Raw genomic sequence first — 17,603 nt, forward strand, 5'->3', positions numbered from 1 at the left:
CCAACCTATCACTATAGCAACAAGAGTATTTTGTTTTTAGAAGACTCCTTAAAGCACATCTTAAGTGAGAAAGATGTTTCAGGAATCCTAACACAAGATCACAGTGATTTTGCTAAGCAACAGAAAAGGCTGACTTTATGGGCTGAGGGTGAGTGTCACTGAAACAGTCCTCTATTAAGAATCACTGACACATACCACACCAAATGAAAAACTAATCTATATAATGGTCCTTCCCTCTAGCACATGAGCTTCTTAGTTACAAGGTACTTAAGGGAGGGAGTAGTATATTTATCTTGTTGATGCTACAAACTTTATTATGTGCACAGGAAGAATTATGCATAGAAAATACAGACAATCAGTGAGTCACCACAAATGGGAAAAGGTTACATGATCTCACAACAGTAGTTTAGGTAAGGGAAAGCTTAATACATTGTTATTAATATAATGCAGGAATTTCAGACATTCTTCCTTCCACATTTTAAATTTGTATGGTATCAATATATTTCTCAGGCTAAACAGAATAAATAAATACACAGAGCATGTGAGAAGTATAGTAATATACTAAATAAATAAATATAAAATAAAATACATTTTGGGCTACACACTTTTTTTTTAATAAACCATTAAAAATAGTTCCCAAGTTTAGAATATCCAGCTTGAAACCTCTAAGAAGACTCAGTCTATCAGATGACGTGACCAACACTTTCTAGTGAAACATTTCAAAAGACTGTCTTACAAAACCTGTGATTATCACACATGTATGTATACGTTTTTCTTAAATGCCTCCCAAAATATGAGAGCAGGAGATTCACATTCTGCAGCCAACTCAGTGAGGATGTTATGGTTCCCCATTCATTCAAACCCACCAATTTGTAACAGGTAGTAATAATTCATGCTCTGCACAGAAAAAGAGATTCAGCGTCTGTGAAACTTTACAGATCAGGTCCTTGCTACATGTGATAACAATCTACAGGGATTTATAAAAGATGTAAGTGAATACACCTATATAACAAACTGTTTATTTAGACTAAGGAAAATTTGCATATGCAAAGGAAGCTTATTTTTGACTAATAAGCCACAGTCCTGATCAAAGGCTGCTGTTAGCAACCACAAAACATGACAGTCACTTTGCATACACAATGTCTATATATAGCCCTGGTAGCAACCTTTGCAAAGCAGCCCTCTACACTGAAATGGCAAAACCTTGGTTCTACTTGATTCCAGACTTGTAAAGGAAACATATCCCTGACTCTTTACTCCAGTGACTCCATGACCTTCCTGTACACGTGTGTATCACAGGGCACCCAAATCATCTGCTTCAGTAGACAAGAACTGGCAAGGACCTGCTGGCAGCCCCACTTCTACTTACATTGGTAATCTGATGACAGAAGTCTCTGATGCAGTCTATTTGTTTTGATCACAAACTCTGTTAAGCTAGCTCTCTGTAGTATAAATGTAGTATCTCAAAACAACAAAAAAAGCTGTTAATGGAAACACAGAACCTTTTTTTTGGAGGGCAAAAAGAAAAGAATAGAAAGAAAAAATCCATCTAGCAGTCAGCAGTTCTTGTGATGATACTAACAGCTCCACCAGTACTTTCCTTAAAACACACTCATTTGAACTAGTTTTCAAAGTTGCCCCAGGCAACTTTAAGAATGAAGAGCTAGAACAGAACTCGTCCATTAGTGATAGAAAAGAGGAAAGCAGAAACAGCCGTCTGAACTGACTCACTGCAACCTGACTGATGCTTCTCCCCGTAGTGTTTAATCTTGCCCAATTCTGACTACTACAGCCCACCAAGAGCTCACTACATAACCCACAGCATCCCCAGCACACTGCACACAGCTGCTGCTGCAAATGGGTAATGCCACAGGCACTTTACAGGTAAGAGTGATCAAGGATCTGGGCACACCATAATTTCTATTCCATCCTCATGGCAAGCATCAGATTTTCAGATAGTGTCAAGCCTGCTCCTACCCACTGCTCCTTTTCAAGGCAATGACCATCCAACTCTCAAAGTGGCAACCCTGGCATTAGAAAGAGACCAGATGAGGACTTAGTATCCATGATGTTCATCACACGATTCACGAGTTACTGCAAGTCTGTCTAGGATTATGATCTCTGCTCAGAAGATGCTGCTTTTAGAGGTGTCTAAACCCTGGCCAACATTACCCAAAACCCTCCATTTCACTCACTCTTGAAAAACCTTGAGTATAATATCCCAAGGAACCAAAACAAGCCTTCAACAACATTTAAAACTGTAACAGCAGCCTTAAATTGACTATGCTTTTTGACGCTATGTGCGCCCTCTTAGTAAAGCAAATACAAAGTCCTGTATACGCACAAGGCAATTCATTATTAACATGCACTGGTACAATGCAGTGGAGACTGGGCTGGGAAGGGCTGCTGGAGGGTTTACTGCATCTTAAACAAAACTCCATCTCTATGAAGCACTCCCTTCAGCCTCCACTCACCCTTCCCTCAGACTGACCTGCACATCCCAACAAGGCAGACTGGGCACCCATACAACCTGCCAGCCCCACTTAGACTTCAAACCCATCACCTCCTGAAGTAGTTGGAGGCTGAAGGTCTCATCTAGCCTTCTCCCAGCTCTCAGGTGTTCCCCACCCTTCATGGCAACAGCTGCCATGAAAGTGGATGTTGGACTTGATAATCTCAAAGGTCTTTTCCAACCTACATGATCTGATGATTTAAGAACACCATTTGTCAAATTACTTCCTTTTCCAACTACTTTGAAAGAATTTGAGTGGTTTGAAAGAATTTGAGTGCAGTCTTGTCCTAATGGTTATGAAAGCAAAAGGGAGCTGAAGGCTAAAAGAATAAATAAATAAATAAAACCCCCCAGTTTGACCAGTGTCAGGTTTTTCAATTAAATCAGCCTTTCAGACAAAACAATACGCATGTTTTCCAGTGAATGGATAAGGTGTTACTGCAGAAGACGTTTGTTTTTCAGTATCTGAGTCAATGGATATTTTGTGTTTCACTAGGAAAGTTGTTTCTGTCTCCTCCTTCCCCCAGCAAACAGCTTATCTTCAAAACCACTCTGGTTTCTGAAGAAAGTGTCTTACACATCTGTAATTTCATTTAGATGCCAGATAACATTTTTCAGGCTAATTAGTTCTAACAGGCAAAACATGTATTCTGAATTTATATAGAGGCATCCTTTTACAGCTCCTGAAAGTGTTTTCTGAACAACAACTGGTAAGTCATTTTCTAAGTCTCTTCAAATAAAGAGTTTCCCAGTAAAAGCTTTCAGCCTGTTACTGTAACATGGAGGCTTTTCCACTAAGTCCCGTAAGAATCAGAGAAGCTGGTTCTCAATGGGCACCATGAGCTTGCTGCAGAGGTCCTTCGTGCACCTACCCTACAGAAGGAACAGGGAGCAGAAACTTTCTGCAACATAAAGACCATTCTCATGCCATTTAATAAAGAATAATGATCTGAAACAGACATAATCTCAGAGTAGGGAGGTAAAAGTACAAGGTTAGCAATGCTCACAAATTAATTTGCCACTGCTTAATAGCTTGGACACTGACTTACAGGAAAAGCGCTAGGAAAGATTTCAAGAAATGGTCTACTTCATCTTCCAGACCCAAGTCTACCTGACTGCCTACAAAAGGCAAATAAATCTGTATTTTTAGAATAAATTGTCCTGAATTCCCTATTACACTAACAAGGTATATAGCTAGCATAAAAAGAAAACTATCAGAGAAAGGGGGGGTGATTTTATTTGCACAACTTTCACTAGAAGACTACAACCAACCACTAAAGCTTTGCAACTCTAACACTGAGACAATAAAGAAATGGAAATTTGACATCTTTATTCTAGAAATTGCATTTGGTTTTGGTTAGCACTTATTCAACAGAGATGCCTAACAAAGAACCGAATAGGACCTCATTTGATATACAATAATTACAGGCAAAGAGCACTGGGTCCATATTGTATGATGCTCTAAACTTCTAGGACAATAGAGCCTGATTTTTTATGATGTATTAGATTAATAAAAATCATACAGCATGGACAAGTCTCTCTTCAGTAACAAAATCATCTAAAAAAAGTGGCCTTTCAAAAAAAGAAAAAACACATTAAAAAAGAAGGGTGAAGGGAGAAGAAATCTTCATTTTATCTTGAAGCTGACAGTTTTCCTTTTGGAAAATTTTCCACAACGTGCATCCTCTAAAATGTGCACTGGTATCTGGCATACAATCAGCTTAACATCCTGCACAGCACAAACAGATCATATTCTGCAAACATGTTTTGTTTTTAATCTATTTATACATATATGCAATAAAATTAACAGAACTTGTAAAAGAGAACTTTGAAAAACTTCCAACACCTCAATCTGTTTTGTTCCCATCAAGATTCCTGTTAATTCACCTTGTATACAAAATGATATATATCCCAATTATTTCATTCAGAATTAAAAATTTTAATTTTAATTTAAATCTCAGCACTCAATGGAATACACACTAATTTCTGTGTACCCTACATCCCCTTCTCCACGTATCCACAACAGCTAAATCAATCAAATTAATGGCATTAAAAAAAACCCTACATACAGAAACCTTGCAGTAAATATCCTTGTTAGGCACCCATTGGTCTGATTCTAGCCAGATATTCTATTCCATTCTGCACAGATCATCCATCTCCCCTTCAACCAGCCTGGTGCCAGCACGACTCAGCCAGCTCCTGGCATGGCTGTGCTTTCATCCCATCTGATGTAACCTGACAAATAAGCAACCTCAAACAAAATAAATCATTACTGGTTGCAAAGCCAAAGAAAGTCAGACTGCTTGCCAGACTGTAACACTTCGCTTTGTACTTCCTCAGTGTGGCTACTTTCACTTCACAACAGAAATGAATACAAAACCGTTCATCCTCAGTGAGAAATCTTCCTAAAACTAAATACCATCCACCCTGCAAGAAAGCACACTCCATGAAAGACCAGCCATTTCAGGGTGGTATGCACCCTGTTTTGGAAATGAGCAAGCCACAAAGCTGTATGTTTGCTATTAATACAGACTATTAAGGCAAAAATAAGGGATGGAACACATTTTTTTTATGAGACATTTAAACAACTAACTACAGAGGGGAAAAAAAACCTACCAAATAAGTAAGTCTGAAATAGTTAAAGGACAACAGCATCGTTGCAATATGGGGGTTGCAGACACTTAAAAAGCGTCCATACTCTGGCCATTGCAAATGACAAACTGCAACTACAGAAAGCTCTGGTGTTAGTAGCACAGGCCAAAACCGGAAATTTCCGTTTTTATTGGGACTCTTGTTAGTAACTGTCAACAAATACCAGCACCAGGTTTCACACATGGTCAGTTAGCAGCAATACTCAAGGAAGGTGCATTGCTCCAAAGAGTAACATGTTGCACTGACAATCAGGTTATGTCAGTTTTCTTCCTTATAGTGCCATTAGCTTACAAAACCAAGTCAGTCTACCTCTGTTTCATCATCTGTACTGTGAAGGGAAATATGTGTAGTAAACCTGTTCTGGAATTTTAAAGACATTGTACCTTCTGATAGAAAAAAGTTCTTAGGTTAAATGAAAATATGTTAATTTTCACCTCAGCCTTCCAACTGATACCAGGAAATTTTAAATAACCCACTTAAGCTCTCTTATATTTATTTAAGGGGGTAGAAAAAATAATTATGATTTCCCACGGTAAAACTTGAGAGTGTTCCGAGATGTTAGAAGGTTTTTATGTTCTATAATTTAAAACCACAATGTTCCCATGCAGCTTAATGAACTTTCTATTTTCAAAGGCAAAAAGTATCCCCATCTTTTCTGTTTAGTTAACAAAACAGGTTATTCAGCACTCCGTTACCATGACAACAATTTAATAAAATCTTCTCCATAGGGAAAGGATCCTGGAAAAGTGTTTTGTACAATTTACACATCTATTTAATTCTTTCTTTTATAACCTCTTATAACTTACTGCAGGCTCTCAAAGAACAGCTTTAGGCAGAGGGCAAAATGAAGAACACCCCCCCTTTGGACAACTCCTTTAACTATCCCTGAGTTCACTTAACAGGCTTGCTCAATTAGATCCGCACCACAGACCTATCTTGTCACAAATACCAACCTGACTTACCACACTCCCATCAGGCTCCTCCTTTTCTCCTCTGCTAACAATGCCAGATACTTTCTCCTACTGTGGTGTTCATTTATCACCCCAAGCCACTCCTACACATGCAACAAATTCTTTCCAAAGTGGTTCAGCAAAACACTCTCCCTGCACTGAAGCCCTCACCAGGGAGAAATGGCCTTGCCCCCATCAGCTCCAGCTGGTGCTGGGCTCCCAGCTGCTCTTCCATGCTCAGTGCCAGCTACCAGAGCCACCATTCCCCTTGACATCCACTGGCTGAAACTGTAAGAAAAAGGGAACTGCAGTTACACAGCAAAGGAGGATGTTATAAGGAAGCCACACAAATTCTGCATAGGAGAGTCACAAGGACAATAAGCACATGGTAATCAGGCTGGCTGAAACACATCTCAAGTCCTCCCCAAAACTTTGATAAACTCCTCCCTCCCCGCCCCAGTTGCACATTCTTCAAGAAACTCAATGTCCATGAAACAAAAGGGGAAGGCCCTTTTAAATTAGTAATTGATTATCATAGGGAAGCAAAGTGCAAGAACTGAGAATCACCCAAAAGATGATGACAGGGTGCATAGAAAGCTGTGGGGGATGTGTACCGCTCCATACAGTCATCGCAGCACACTCTCTCAGGTGAGGTAAGTACCAAACTTTCCTGATAATACAGAGCCAGTTTTAGTACTGATCAAACTGACTGAAAAGAGCTGGAAGGAAATTTAGCACTCTGAGACAAATGGCAATAAACATTTACAATGAAGCAATAAAACAGTAGATGAAAATCAACAGTCAGTTAAAGCAAAATCTATGGGAGATGTGCCATAAGTAGTGCAGCAGTAATGTAGCTGGAATCCACCTCCAGGAAAAAAATTCAGGGAATGGTATTTTATTATTTCTTACATGAGAAGTACTAAGGGCACCACATGAAATTATTTCAATAAATACTTCCAGATAAGGTGAAAAGCAGCTAAAAATAGCTACGTTAGGCATGTTGTTTTTGCCAAAGATGTAAACAGGTACAAAAAGCAACGATGAAAATTCATTGTGGCAGGGCCCATGAAGGGCTGTGGAGAACACAGTCACAGGGATACAGCCTTTCTTTCTTTTTTTAATTTTTTTTTTTTCCTTCTCAGCAGGTACCCACACCACAAACTCATACAGCCTGTACGCCTCAGGGCTATGGTTAAAAGATCATTAAAAGTTAATTAATCTTGAAGGATCTCTGCATGTACTCACTTGCATGTACCCCCCACCCTACCCCTCAATTCTTTAGCATCCCCAAGTGGCCCCGGCAGAGATAAAACATGGCAAGTGAAGAAGTAACAGGGCAAAAAGCACAGCAAACCCCTAGGATTCAGGAGGAGCATGGTACTGTTTGAGGAAAAGGAGAGTCAGCTCAAAGCTTGTAGCTCAAAAGTGTTTTAATCCACTGTCTCAGCAAAAGAAGGCACCTCCCTCTCTGCTCACCATTGATCCTGTCCCCAGGAGTTGTTCCCATTCTTGCATACAAGTGTTTGTTACAGCTCCCTAGGGACCAGATCTGGAAAATTACCTACATTAAAGATAACCTAGCAGAAGTGCCAACAACTAAATTAATTTTTCAAAATCTGACCACTCCCCATTAGATCCCACTTGGCTGTGCTACCATTTCTATCAACACAAAGGAGAACACCAAAGGAGAAGATATACTGCTACTGCTCCTCCAGACAGCAGTGCCAGTTCAAAGGCACTATACCCAGACCGAAGGGCTTGTCAAGTACAGCCTTGCTTGTTCTCTGTAATGTTAGGCTGGGATCAGCAAAAAGAGGAAGGCAGAAAACCAAACCAGACACAGCCCATACCATGCCCAACAGAACTCTGGACAGAAGCACTGAAATGTTTGTGGCAGCTTCTTCCCACTTGTCCAGAAAAGGTGCCTAGATGATGGAAAATTTTCACGAAGGTTTGTGCTGTGAGGGCCGGGAGACAGGCAGCTTCCCCTGTCGCAAAAAGCAAGGAAAGAGCGACTCTGCTTCTCCAACAGCAGCAGGGAAGAGAAGAAATTGTTCTTTTCTTCATAATGAGGATCTTAATGTTGAATCAGTTGACTCAGTGCAGTAAGTGAAGTCACCTGTCTGACTGATGACCGGCAAGGTCAGGAAAATCCAAAAGTAACCACGGTCAAGAAGTCAGTGATCAAACGAAGTAAAAAATTCAATTACTTCTTTATTTAAATGACCACTAAAAGGGATAGCTTAGAGGTGGGACACAATGGACTGAGATTTAAAGCACCTGTCTTTGCATTAGCTTTTGCTTTTATTTAAAAAGTTGCTTTGAAAATTAACATTTAAATGTCAAGGCTCTCTTTATCATTGCACCATTCCGTATGGCATGAAACTACAGATTTAATACAGCTGTAAACAAACGCAGTTTAAAAAAGAAAGAGATGAAAAAAACCCCTCATACAACTTTTCTTATTATTAATAGAGAAGACCAGAACAGGGGAACAGAATAATAATAATAATAAAAGAACTAAAAAGGAAGCCAAACTAATGGCTTTAAATGCTAACTTTCATAATGATGCCAGAATTATCCAAATGTCACCATGTATTTCTCAGGGATTCTGTTGATCACAACTGGAGCTCATAGCATAAAAGATGCTGTGTACATACTTACAAACAGGTTGCAAATCCACTTAGAAACATATTTACAGCAAGAACCACAGTGACACAAGTGGGGAAAAGTTCTTGTTAAAGTATTTCAGAGCAAGTATTAAAAACAAATCTCAACCATGTGTCTCAGTTTTAAGTTTGCATTCACCATCCCCAAACAACTTGTAACCTATTCTGCATATCGAGCAGTTTAATGGGCCTCCTGAAGAGTTCCCATTAACCAATACTCAGCACAGAAAAGGAAATGCTCAAGTGTACTGAAGATCCTGTTACATGGATTAAAGTTTAAGAAACACCCAGCAGTGCTGATAATGGGTGGGGAAAAGAGGAATCTGTAGCTTCAGTGCTTGGAATAATGACTGATACAGTCTCATACAAAGGATATTTCATAAGTGACAGTGATAATCCTCCTCCACCCAGAGGTGTTTGCATCAATGCTTCTCTACAAATTAATGTGGCACCACCTTTTTAATACTATGGTCAAAAGATCATTAACCATAACTGTAAAGATGACAAGACAGGTTAGGACTTGTCTGCATGGGACAGCCACATGGGAGACATACCAATGCAGCTTCTCATAGGCATATACCTTGTGGTAACGTTATTTGGCATGGTCTGATATTTCTCAGTAGCCGTACCATTACACCCGGGTAGTGTTAACATAATGGAGGACCCACACAACTTTGCCTCTTACAAGTGTAAATTACTACATCTTAAAATTTCTCTGTGTTTTCTCAATCAAATATATTATTTATGCTTTTACTTTTGACTGAAAAATAGTTTGGATTTTTTTCATTTACTCTTTCGCTGAAACTTTTAACATGTAATCAAAATGTGTACGGCTGGAAGGGGAACAAGCAACTACTGCAGGGGAAAAACAAAGGCAAAAAAGTAAATCTTGCCCTCCATCAGCACGATGGAAGAAGGAGTGACAGAAGGACACATGAGGTTCTGCTCCATCTCCATGTTCTCTGGACTCTGTGAGCTCAGAAGGTCCCAACACACTTCAGGCAGACGCTGAACTAGAACAATAAGATGAGGAAACCAGAAAGTTACAGTGCTCTTGAACTTGATCTCATAAGGCAGCTCCTCTGCTTAGCACCAAGTGGCTTTGCTCCCGGCAGCAACTGCATGCACACAGGCTGCAACACAGCCAGGGTGTTAAAGGCCACCCCCACACACACACAGATGTGGGGCTGGAGGGCGACAGGGAGAAGCAGGCCAGCTTCCTTCAGTCCTCTGTTGTGTTCAAGGACAATGGCCCTCTAGCAAACCCAGCCAGATAAGGCAGGTGCTCTGTGACACCCTGTCTGGCCATCTGCCGCTGTCCACCCTTGCCCATTCCCTTCTGGGCTGGGAAGGAAAGCTTCCTGGCGTGCTGGGTCCTACCCCTGCTACAGTAGATGGGTGGGGAGCTGCTGGCCTCCCCTCCTCTCTGGTACCCTGGCATTTCACCCTGCAGCAGCAGTGCCTTGGACCTGCTCCCACCACCCCTTGCTACAGCTCTGTTCCTACAAGCAACTTTCATGGTTCTGTTAAACTCACCAGCGTAATTACTCATAGGCATAAAATCATATGGCTTAACATGGTTAATATGGTGATTAACACCTTGAAGCCATGTATTTATAGAAGCATTACTGAAAGGAAAAATCCAGCGGCTGATAGAAATGCACTTTTATGTTAAAAAGATAATTTAAAGTAAGTTTACCTGTGATTAGCTAGATGTTAAATTTATGCCTACAGGAATAAAAACAGCCACTCCAGAAAAACAGTGGTAGAAACCTCGAGTTATAAGCAGTATATATTAAGTGTGATACAGGACAAATTTTCTGTGCCAGAGGCTGCTGTCTGACAGGATAATACTCAGTCCATTAAGACATCCAGAGAGCTGATTTATGGCTCATTTACATTACAATGGTTTTCCAACATAAGGACAATTCTCTCCCTCCACCCCAAATTCCTAAGCAGTTCTGCTGCTCTCCTTGGGATTTTCTCTCACACAGATCAAGAGGAATAGCATGAGAGACTTAGAGCATAGCTAACATACATGCTTAGATTTCAGACAATCCTAGGAAACACTCCTTGCCCAGACTACAGAGTAGGACAGGAAAAAAAATCTACCACAAACCCACACTTACAACTCACCTCCCCGTAATCAGATTGGCAGGATCAGGGTGGGGTGGGGAGAAATCCCTTCCAAACCCAGTCTGGAAATGGGATTAGTGCTGAGGGCACGAGAGTTCAAAGTCTGGCACCACGGGGAATCAAATGCCGTCAGTAATATCCACGCAGCCTCTTATCCTGTCCAGTGCCCCAAGGACGAGGGGAAAAAGCTTCATTTGCTGGAAGCGGCAGGGAGCCCAATGCCCAGGGGCATGCAGCAGAAACTGCGGAACATGCACTAACAGTTCCGCATACAGTGCAAGCAGACAGTCACCCAGTGCACCCACACAGGATCCACAGCATTTCTTCTCTTACTGTCAGAATTCCCTTAGTTAGCTACGTAATGCTTTCCCTCAGACAGAGGGGGGGGAAAGTGCCTCTCTCCAAAAGCACGTTCCTGCAGGTATCATTCTTACCTTTCCCTTTTAAACATGCAGCGCCATCCCACCAGCAAAACCAACAATCCAGTGTAGCACAGTACATGCCAGAAACAAACAAGCAAAAGTCTTGAATCACAGTGGCAGATAGAAGGCAGACAACTTCATCTGTGGGCCAGAAACACCGGCAACCTTCCCTGAAGGGGCATATCTACCTTCTTATCAACCCAGGTTTTCTTCAGTCCAGCAAACTAACATATCTCACAATGCTGACTGTTCTCCTTAAAACATCACACACCCTACTCCCTACTACCATGTGGTACGAAGCACAGGAGAGCTGACCAGGACTGCTGCTGCAAGGTGGCAAGACAGCTGGCATTTCTCAGAATACAAGCAAGAGGTGATTAGCAGCACCACCAAAAAGTCAGTACCATTAAGCATCTCTTTAGGTGTGTGCCCCCATGTCACTTAAAACTGTGGCTGCTTCTGGAAGGGGTCTTCATGCAACAGCAGCTCCTTGATGGCAGCTCTGCCATCCATAAGAGACATGGCAAAATCAGAAGGCTGAGTGGGACCACCTCTTTTGGTAGCATCTTACAGAGCATTGCTTTAGAATTGTTCATGGAACCACATGCCTGCCAAGGCATGTTTATTAATTCCAATTAATGCTAAATTTCCACCAGTGTTTAAGATAGGCTTAATTTTAAAACAAGTCACCGGGATTAATTAGAATTTTGTGCAGTAGGTACTAAGAGCAGAAGATGACAGATATGGGAGGCTGCAAGGACAAGACCATCCCTGCAGACACTACAGAAACACAGTGTAATTAAAGGTAATCATATCAGTTTCCTACAGATAACAGTAAAAAGTCTGTATCTCACCTATCCAGAAAGCCACGTTTTGAAGCCCCCAAGTTTAACAGCCTTCAAGATACAATGTCTTAAAATCCCTCCGAGAACAAAAAGGTAAATGGCATGGCCCATCAGGAGCCTCCAGCATAGCCCTTGTGCCCAGCATATGCAGCTGCAGGCTGTGGAGAAGGGAAGATGACAACAAAATACATTACAACTATGTTAACAGCAACTCTTGTCAAAAGTGCAGAGTCCTACATCAAAAGGACGTGCCTATTGTGTAACTATTTATGTTCTAAAAAGCATGCTAAATAAGTTTCTTTTTTTGCAGTTTCTTTTTATAGGCTGTTAAGAGACACCCAACAGTCCTCTTGGGAAAAGCAAATATAAGGTCCATTGTATGCTTGCTGCCTAACACGCCAGCCCTATATGTACCTTGCAAGGTGATTAGTGAAAATTCTGAAATTACTGGTGCGACACAACAATTTGAAGATAAAATAAACATAAGTTCTCTTATCTGTATTTTCTGTGGTATAGCCCTCAAAGAAATCAAGAACATCACGAAACTCTGCCTTTCTTCTCTTTCCTAAAAAAAGCCTCTTTCACAGAGCCCACACTGTTACCCGGTCTCACTTCACATGCAGAGGGAAATGAACGGGTAAGGAGATTAACCATGCTTCCTGTCTTATGCAAGCTTTGTATCTCCATAAATAGCACTTCTGGTACTGGAAAATTTTTAAAAAACCCTGAAGAAAGCCTCAGGGCCCCATTAAATACTTACACTAACTCTGTTATCCAATAACAAAATTCTTCTTCAATCCTAAATGACTTCACTACTCTTGAGAATGAAAGCACTGGAAAGAACCGAGGCTGCAGAAACCACTGCCTTGTTTATGCTTCCCAGAGGAAAGTACACTTTGGGAGTAATTTTGTGATTCACAGGCTAAGTACAGGACAGTAACCCATGCTCTTCTGCTGACTCCCATCCTGCACCACAGAATTACAAGACCACTAATATAAAAACCTCAGAGTCCAGAAAGCAACAGCAACACGAGATGAGGAAACAGTTCCCAAGATAAGCAACTGTTCAACATACATTCCCCCTGCACTGCAACACTCTTCAGAAAAAACAGGTTCAATTTTCCCCCCAGCTCTCATTTTCCAGGTTTACACCTAAATAAAAAGAAGAAAACTTTCTTCTTTTTCTTTTCTTTTTTTTTTTTTTTATATACAACGTTAAGTTTATGAGCAATGAATAGCAAGTGTGTCTTAAGCAGCTGAAGGACCTGACCAACCTCCCAAAGATCTACTCAAAAGCTCTTTGCGCTGCTGGCTGCACAATTCTAGACATTCTTCAATGTCTGAAACTACAATGGTTATGAAGGACAGCTGAAATATTAACCTACACAGCAGCAGGCAGCAAGTCTGCTAAAAACATTGAAATCCCTCCATTTTAAGTAACTGGAAGGCAAATCACAATACTGTATGTTTCAGAAAATATGTTAAGGCTTCTGTCAGCATCCAACACAGCAAATCAACTATCCTGCACATACACCCCTAAACAACAGAGCAAGTAATATCCATTGCACTCCATAAAACTGAAGTAGTGATATCTTCAGCTTTTTCTTCGCAAAGAAAATGCCTCAGACATACATGTTATTGGTCAAAACAATGTGATTAAAATAGAATACTGTTTTTTAGTTTCAGTAACAGTATTATGAGATAATGTTTATACGTCTCGAAGCAGAGCTAAGAAATTTCCATTCTACAGATAAGCTGAAATGATATATTATTTCCTAGAGTAATTTCAAAAAATTTAAGCATCTCCAGGATCTTGACTTAACTATTCTTCACGCCCAAGATAAACTTCCATGATAGTTCATTTTAAAAACAATTTGTGGAAACTTTTCCTTCTAAAAGCAAAAAATAAATTGTGGGTGCTACAGGAAACCTGAATAAACATCAACACTTGGGATCAGCAGAGCAACAGCAAGGAGACAATTGCTGGAGAAATAGTGATCTGAGGAGCACCCAACATTTGAAGCCTGTTGTATGGATATAACGAGTCTGGTCAACAATAAAAGCACCTAACAACAAAGCCTATGACAAGGTCTCATGTATAGGAGATGCCCTGAAGAAAGTACGTTTGTGCATATATTCCTTATCTGGTTTCCCTCCTCCCTAGCCATCACTGATATCCTCTTTACACACATTCCTATGTGTGCACTGTATTTTTCTCATTCCATCATCTTCCTATGTCTTAACAGCCACAGGAGTGAAAAATACAAAGTGTACAGCTACTGAATATGGGAATAAAACAGAACAAAGCCAGAAAAATTCTGAGTGAGATGCTTATAAACCTGTTAGTTTGTAATATGCAAAGGAGGGACCACAGTATGTCAGACAAGGGTCTATGCAAGGCAATATCCTGCCTCCAACAGCCACCAAGAGCAAGGACCAGGGAAAGTCCATAACAATATGACAGGTATATATGACTCCCTTCCCAGCTAAGCTTTCCAGACTGCAGCCGCTTGCAGCTCAGCAGCCAAGTATTAACGATTCCTAGTGTCATGGGTTGTGAATGTTTAAAAGCAAAGCTAACATTAGGTTGTAAACAACTAATGTGACTGGAATGCCATATACTGTTTGTTGTCTGGTTTGGTTTACTCACTTTTAGGTATTAAAAAATAATTACGAGCTGTAAATTAGAGTCTAGTAACAAGTAAGTTATAACCGTACTAAACACATAAATATTTTCGTAAATCTTGGTTTTAATGTACAAATCTTAATCTGTATGAATGTAGACTGAGGTATCTAAACCAAGACTCTAAACTAAAACATGCTGTGAAATCCTTTATTTCCCTTAGTTTTCACATAATAAGGCAACATGAGGTGAACATCGGGTTGTACAACTGGCTTCAGGTTCTGAGAGAGTATTAGCAATGTGGAGCTAAAGGGACTTTCTGCCTACTTGGATGAGCTTTGGAGCACGTCCCAGACATTTACATAGTTTTTTTTCAAAAGAATGATGGTAACAAGACCAGTGTAAACTCAAACTCAGAAGCACCCAAATCCTAGCGAGAATATTTTCCCTAATACAAGCACTTCATCTTTGACTTCAGAAATTTGGCCCTCAGTGGTGACCAAAAAAAACCCCACAAAAAATACCCCTGATAACTAAAATTCATAATTCTCCTGGAAACTATTAAAAGTTTGTTCAATACAAGTATCAATTTTACAGTTCATCTCTATATAGCATTCTTCAGATTAAAGTTATCACAAGTTGGAGACATAACTATTAATAAAATTAACATAAGCATCTCAGTCAACTTGTTGAAAAGTAGCATTTTTTCAAATAAAGTACTACTTGTTTGTTGTTCTCTACTATGAAAGTAGTAGAGTTACTTGACATCGATCACAGATTATATAAAGCATGGAAAATGCCGAATAACTCAGTAAGGATGGTTGAGAGACACAGAAAACTTGAAACTGAAAGAGCCCCCATTGTCATTCTTTTAGAAAACTCAAACTCTTCCCCTGTAACTTCTCACCTCCTAAAACTTCTTGTCCAAATATATCCAGTATCACACATGCACACAGGGAGCACATGCAAAGCATTTCCAGTTTCAAGCTGTACATTCAGCATTCTAGACTACCAATTTATATCCAAGGGAATTCTTTCCATGGGGGACACATGACTCATTGGGGTAATTTCTTTTTAAATTGTTAAAATTTTAATAGCTATTCATTTCATGAGGTGAAATACCTCTTAACTTGACCCTACACAATGGGCAGGGAAAAACAGAGGTTCTCCATTCTGTAAGGAGACAGGGAAGATAAAAGAAGCACAGGCAGAGGAAAATGGCAAGTGTACCAGGGTTCAAGGGCACAGAATCACAATAAAGAGTCACAAAAAATGTCACAGTAAAGTCAGGGACCCAATACACATAGATGTGCCATTGTACATCTATATTACAACTGTACCATTTATTTTTGGACTTGCTGGATACCAGGACAGACTTCACAGCAAAAGACGACATTCTTTGCAAGAGCTGGAGTAATACTGGCCCATTTGGGAGCTAATGACACAGAAGTCAACAGAACAGCCTAAAAACAAGGTTTGAAGAATTAGGCAAGAAAACTTAACTACACAGAATAGTCTTTAAGTAGGAGTAGAAGTCTTAAATAAGGACCTATTGCATAAGAGAATTTTATGCTTGCATGTTACTCTTAGATTTTACTGCTTGCCCGTTAAAACTCCCACGAGCTGCAACATCTTATCTGCATAAGGAATCTAAATTAGTCTTTAAAAAGTTTTGTAGAGATTTCTGTTTTGTTTGAGAAATTACTCGTTTCATTTCTCGCCAACCAAGGCAAAAAATAAGCCCTTTACCACATTACACAGTGGGTAAAAGCGCATTTGGTAAGAAGTAAAAATGGATGGTAAGAGTTACTTCAGCTTCACTTGCCATAGGGAGGGGAAAAGACCTGTGGAAACTGAGGCACTCAGACCGTGAAGATCTGTAACGGGAAGATATGATAGCTGGATGGCTCTCTTCTATAAAGAAATTTTAAATATTTGAAAGGTTAAGCATTTAAACAAACTTATTTACAAAATTAAATTTGGGGGACACAGATGCAGTTATTTCATGTTAATCTTGCTTCTTCTCTAGCAGTTCAGGAGCTGGTTTGTCAGTACATAACTAACACCATGCTCTCAAGCTACCCTTTCCAACAACTGCTACTGTAACCAGTCAGACGCTGAACACCACCCCTACCAAAAGTCCAAGAGGGGCCAAGATGACACTAGCCTGAGGGCCAAAAGCTACCCTCTGATAGGAAGTCAGACACTTTGCAATGCTGGCAGGGCAGTGAGGCTGCTGCTCATTCCCACTGCTCATGCCCACATGCTCCCTCACTCTGCCAATGGAGAACCTGGGTTTCTGTTAGCAGGAGCTTAAGAGAAAGAGCAATTATCTCCCATTTTTCAGTTAATGCCTTTGTCTCTCACATTAAGAAGTGAAGCTTTCTACAAAAATTTCTGTATTTTCATAAATATAGTCCAAAAGGTACCTATAAAACATTTTATTTCATCAGCATTGAATATGTATGTTTTCTCCTTTCTAACCAGGATATAAGCAGGACCCTTCTTCTCAGCCCTGGGTGGAGCAGAACCCTTTTCCCCACCCTCCTGACATGGAGCACAGTTTTCCCTCCTGCTGGCAAGAAGTCTAATCCATTTGCTATTCTGTTCCTCGCTAAGCAGTAGAACCTTCTCCAATGAGCATCTGATCACAGGCAAAAAACAACAAAATTCAGGTAAAGGCAGGGGGGTAGACCTTGTCTCATAATGATGTTTCCTATACGTAACTTTAGATTTTGTAAATACTGTTGTTTTAGGCTCACGAAACAGTAATAAGAGGTAAAGAGAAAAA

General features: G+C 40.2%; 1 protein-coding gene across 6 annotated transcripts in view; it reads right to left on the reverse strand.

Moving 5' to 3' along the window:
• Window positions 1–17,603, reverse strand: part of NCOA7 (nuclear receptor coactivator 7) — a 98,121-nt gene that overhangs the window by 54,546 nt on the left and 25,972 nt on the right. For 4 of the 6 annotated variants that reach the window (XM_040597784.1, XM_040597787.1, XM_040597789.1 and 1 more), the window contains one exon: window positions 16,153–16,275. The exons of the other annotated variants lie outside the window; for them this stretch is intronic. In XM_040597784.1, coding sequence (XP_040453718.1) covers window positions 16,153–16,208 — 56 coding nt within the window. In that variant the 5' untranslated portion in view covers window positions 16,209–16,275. The remainder of the gene's footprint in view (window positions 1–16,152; window positions 16,276–17,603) is intronic. 6 annotated transcript variants of the gene reach the window in all.

This window comes from Falco naumanni, chromosome 6, assembly GCF_017639655.2.
Source record: "Falco naumanni isolate bFalNau1 chromosome 6, bFalNau1.pat, whole genome shotgun sequence".
In the NCBI taxonomy this organism is placed as follows: domain Eukaryota; kingdom Metazoa; phylum Chordata; class Aves; order Falconiformes; family Falconidae; genus Falco; species Falco naumanni.